The sequence below is a fragment of the Parus major genome, chromosome 23, assembly GCF_001522545.3.
Source record: "Parus major isolate Abel chromosome 23, Parus_major1.1, whole genome shotgun sequence".
Taxonomy (NCBI): domain Eukaryota; kingdom Metazoa; phylum Chordata; class Aves; order Passeriformes; family Paridae; genus Parus; species Parus major.
Window position 1 is genome coordinate 894,157 of NC_031791.1, and position 4,048 is coordinate 898,204.

General features: G+C 58.6%; 1 protein-coding gene across 1 annotated transcript in view; it reads right to left on the reverse strand.

Annotated features, from left to right (window-relative positions):
* The window catches only part of LDLRAP1 (low density lipoprotein receptor adaptor protein 1), a gene marked incomplete at its 5' end in the record, with an annotated part of 11,252 nt that overhangs the window by 6,682 nt on the left and 522 nt on the right, over positions 1-4,048 (reverse strand). Inside the window, 2 exon segments of the mRNA XM_033519633.1 lie at positions 1,667-1,781; positions 2,666-2,778. Coding sequence (XP_033375524.1) covers positions 1,667-1,781; positions 2,666-2,778 — 228 coding nt within the window.

Consider the following 4,048-nt stretch of genomic DNA (forward strand, 5'->3'; position numbering starts at 1 on the left):
GGGCTGTCCTGGGCTGTCCCTGGGCTGTCCCAGCCTGTCCCTACCCTGGAGGTGACGGATGGGGAGAGAGCAGCCTCTCAGAGCTGTTCCCCACACCTCAGCACGACCCAACCACCCCAGCCCTTCCCTGCAGGTCAGGAGAACAGCCAGGAGCACCAACAGCTCCCAGGGATCAGCCCCAGAGCCCGGAGAGCTCGGGAGGAACAGCCTGGCACGGGCAGCAGGGTTTGTCCCGTGCCACCAGCCCTGCCCCGGCTGCAGGGCCAGAAATGCCAATTCCAGAGGAGCAGGCAGAGCTCAGGAGCAGCCCCAGCACCAGCAGGGCACAGGGAACGCTCCCAACACCCAGAGCCTCCAGCCTGAGCTTGATTTCCCAAAGTGGGAACAGAGCAAAGGCAGAGCCAGGACTGGAACCAGCTCCCAGGGGGGCACAGCCAGGGCACAGCACCCCCCAAAAACCAGGCAGGGGGGCAAGGAGACCCCCAGAGCCATCAGTGCCAATTAAGGCTGGCAAGCAGGAGAGCTCATTTGAATGTTGGAGCTATTTACATCCTTGATGGAAGTGCAAATGCTTTATGGCAAAAAAACCTTAAATATGGTAATTAAGTATGAAACTCCTCACAGCTGTTTACAATTTAAGCTGTCACATCTGAATCAAGTTTAATAGACCCAGCTACTGCTGAGAATTACCCAGGAACTAAAATTATGGACTAATTATATGCCTGTGACTGGGAGCTGTGGTGCATCCAGGGACCCTGCCCTGGGGAGGGCTGGCTCCCAGCCTGGGAGCAGGGATCACCTCAGCAGCAGGACACTCCTGCAAGTTACAGACCAGGAAAAAGGAAATTATTCCTAGTTTTTTTTTGCCACAAAAGGCTTTGGAGAACTTTATTTGGAGGGGGATGCACTGAGCTGATGTAGCACTGAGATAATTCTTTTAGCACCAGGAAGATTTAAATTTTAATTTGCAGAGGGAGGCTTATCTTGGCCGTGCAAGGATGGGAGCACACGCTGAGGACAGGAGAGACAACTTGTAGCTCCCATTATTCTCTCCAAGGGGAAAAAAAATGAGCTGGGAGAGGCAGGGAATATTAACAGAGCTCCAGGCACAGGGATGCTCCTGAGGACCATGCACAGGGTGGGAATGGCCCTCACAGGGGATTTGGGACACCCTACTCCCCATGCAGGGGGCACCAGGGAAGGATTTCTGGGGGCAGAGGGGTCTGAGCTGCCCTTGCTCTCCCCTGAAGCCCTCCCTGGCACGGGGAGGGGGCTCAGTCCCAGCTCTGGCTCCACCAGGGCTCTCCTTGCCCCACCTCTCTCTCCCCACCAGGTCCCTTCCCCTCCTGGAGCACTGACTCGGCAGCAGGAGATCCCAGGAGGGTTCACAGCGAGAGCCAGACTGTCCCACACACGAGTCCCCACTCTGAGCCCCATCCCCATCCCACAGCGGGGTCTCCTGAGCGGGGACACGGCCCCAGCTGCAAGGATCCCACCAAACCAAACCCATGGAGCTGCCAGGGAGCCCTGGGCACCTCCTGCCCAAGCCCCAGGGCTCAGGATGCTGCTGAGGGGAGTGGGGCAGGGAATGCAGCAGGGGAGGGCTGTGCAGGGGTTGGTGCAGCAGCCTGGGAGCTGTCCCTGTCCCCTGTCCCCCTGCACTGACCATTTTGCGCTTGGTGCACAGGAAGGCGTGGCACTCCAGGTTCTCATTCAGCTGGTTCTGGGCGATGTAGGCGAACACTTTGTCGTGGCTCTTGTCTGCCGTGCAGTAGGAAATCCTGAGAGGCACAAGGACACGGCCCTGAGCTCAGGGAGAGGCTCCAAACCCTCCTGGGGCTGCCAGGGCCGAGCAGGGAGCACGGGGAGGGCACAGGGAGGGCACCAGGCTTGGCACAACTCCCTCCCAGAGAGGAGGAGCTGGGCACTGAGAGAAGCCAGGGTGAGTTCTTCAGAGTTTCTTTCACCTTGAGGGACGGGACAGGTTAGAGAAAGGGAAGATTCCAGCAGACCAGCACCTCACAAGTGCTCTGCCTTGCTCTGAAGGCTTTCCTTGGAGGATAAGGAAGGAGAAGGGAGCTGTTCTCAGCCTGGGATTCCATCTTCAGGCTCAAAGCAGGGGTGCCCAGGACAGGCTCTGGGATTTGCAGCAGCAGCTCCTGAGCTCAGGGAAGGTGGGAGGGAGGCTCAGCCTCCTCACTGGAGCATCCCCAGCATCCCTGGGGCTCTCCCAGCCCCTGGGCAGGGCAGGCCTGACCCTGGAATGCCCAGCCAGGCTCTGGAAGAGCAGCAGGCTGAGAGGTTTGGGGAGCTCAGGCTGTGCCTGAGCGCTCAGCTCCCTCCTGTGACCCCTCAGCATCATCCCCCACCAGCACTGAGCACAGGCTCAGTGCAAGCTGGGAAGAGCTGGCAGCCAGCAAAGCCTCTCTCCTGACCAAACAGGTGCTAAAGCCAGAGAAAAGCCCAGGAAGAAATGGGGTTTTCAGCAGAAGTTCCTTCAGGCCCCATTTTGCCCCTCCAGCTCCTGTTCTCGCTGCCCCTGAGAGTTTGCAGAGAGGGGATTTCAAAAAGCCACATTCAAAGTTTATTTACACATCATTTCACCCACCTCCCTTCCCACACCTCTGCACCAGCCAGGGCTGATGGAGAGCAGCCCAAAACCCACCTGTAAATGGAGATGTTCTCGATGAGCTCGTTGGTCCTGCTGTCGTTCAGCACGATCCCGCGGGGTGACACTTTCAGGGTCACTTTCTGCAGCTTCTTCCCACTTGCTTTTGCCTTTGGGAGGGAAAGAGGGAGGGGAAATCCCGGGATTTTAATGCTGGCATCTCCAAAGATGCACCCCGGTATCACCAAGGGCTGATTCTGCTGCCAGACAAAGCGTGGTTAACCCTTCCCTTCCCTGCAGCAGGGATTTGTGCTGGCAGGGACACATCCCACCCAGCACCTCCCCAAGGATGTCCCCAGGGATGTCCCCACCCCCGGGGCACCTCAAAGCCCTGCCCAGAGAGTCCTGCCCAGCCCTGGGGCTTCAGTGAAGAGCTCCATTCCCAGTGGATCAGAGATGTGAAGGGTTCTGCCAGCAGCTCCCCTTCCATGGAGCAATTCCCTCCTTTCCCTGCTGGCCAGGAGAGGATCCAGCACTCCTCACCCCATTGAGCTTTATGGCACAGCTGGGGCTCTGCCTCATTCACTTTTACAAGGGCTTAAAGAAGCGTTCATTTTACCCAGAGAGAGCCTGGTGAGGCTCTGAGCTGGAAATGGGCTGGGAATCAGGGGGGGATGGCTGGGAATGGGCTGGGAATGGGATGGGAATCAGGGGGGGATGGCTGGGAATGGGCTGGGAATGGGATGGGAATCAGGGGGGGATGGCTGGAACGGGCTGGGAATCAGGGGGATGGCTGGGAATGGGCTGGGAATCAAGGGGGGATGGCTGGGAATGGGCTGGGAATCAGGGGATGGCTGGGAATCGGGATGGCTGGGAATCCATCCCTCACAGGTGACACTGGGACCTGGAGCAAGTTGTCCCGCTCCCTTCCCCTCTAACCCTCCCAAATCCTGGGAAGGAGAGCTCAGGACGGCGCTGGCCAGGCTCCAAGCGTTGTCCCTGCCCTGCTGAGGGGACCCAGCCCCGGGGCAGGCTGATTCCAGCAGGTCACAGCCTCCTCACACACCCTGGCTTATCACAGGGAGCCAGAGCCCAGCACACACCAGCCTTCCCCATCCCACGATCTGGGCTGATCCCAGGGGCTCCCCAGGAGCTGTCTGCACTTCCACCCACACCTCTGGAGGGGCTGGAGCTCCAAAATCCTGAGCCCCTGGAGCTCCAAAATCCTGAGGCCCTGGAGCTCCAAAATCCTGAGGCCCTGGAGAATCCTGAATTCCTGGAGCTCCAAAATGCTGAATTCCTGGAGCTCCAAAATCCTGAAGTCTTGGAGCTGCAATCCTGACACCCCTGGAGCTCCAAAATCCTGAGTTCCTGGAGCTCCAAAATCCTGAGTTCCTGGAGCTCCAAAATCCTGAGTTCCTGGAGCTCCAAAATCCTGAG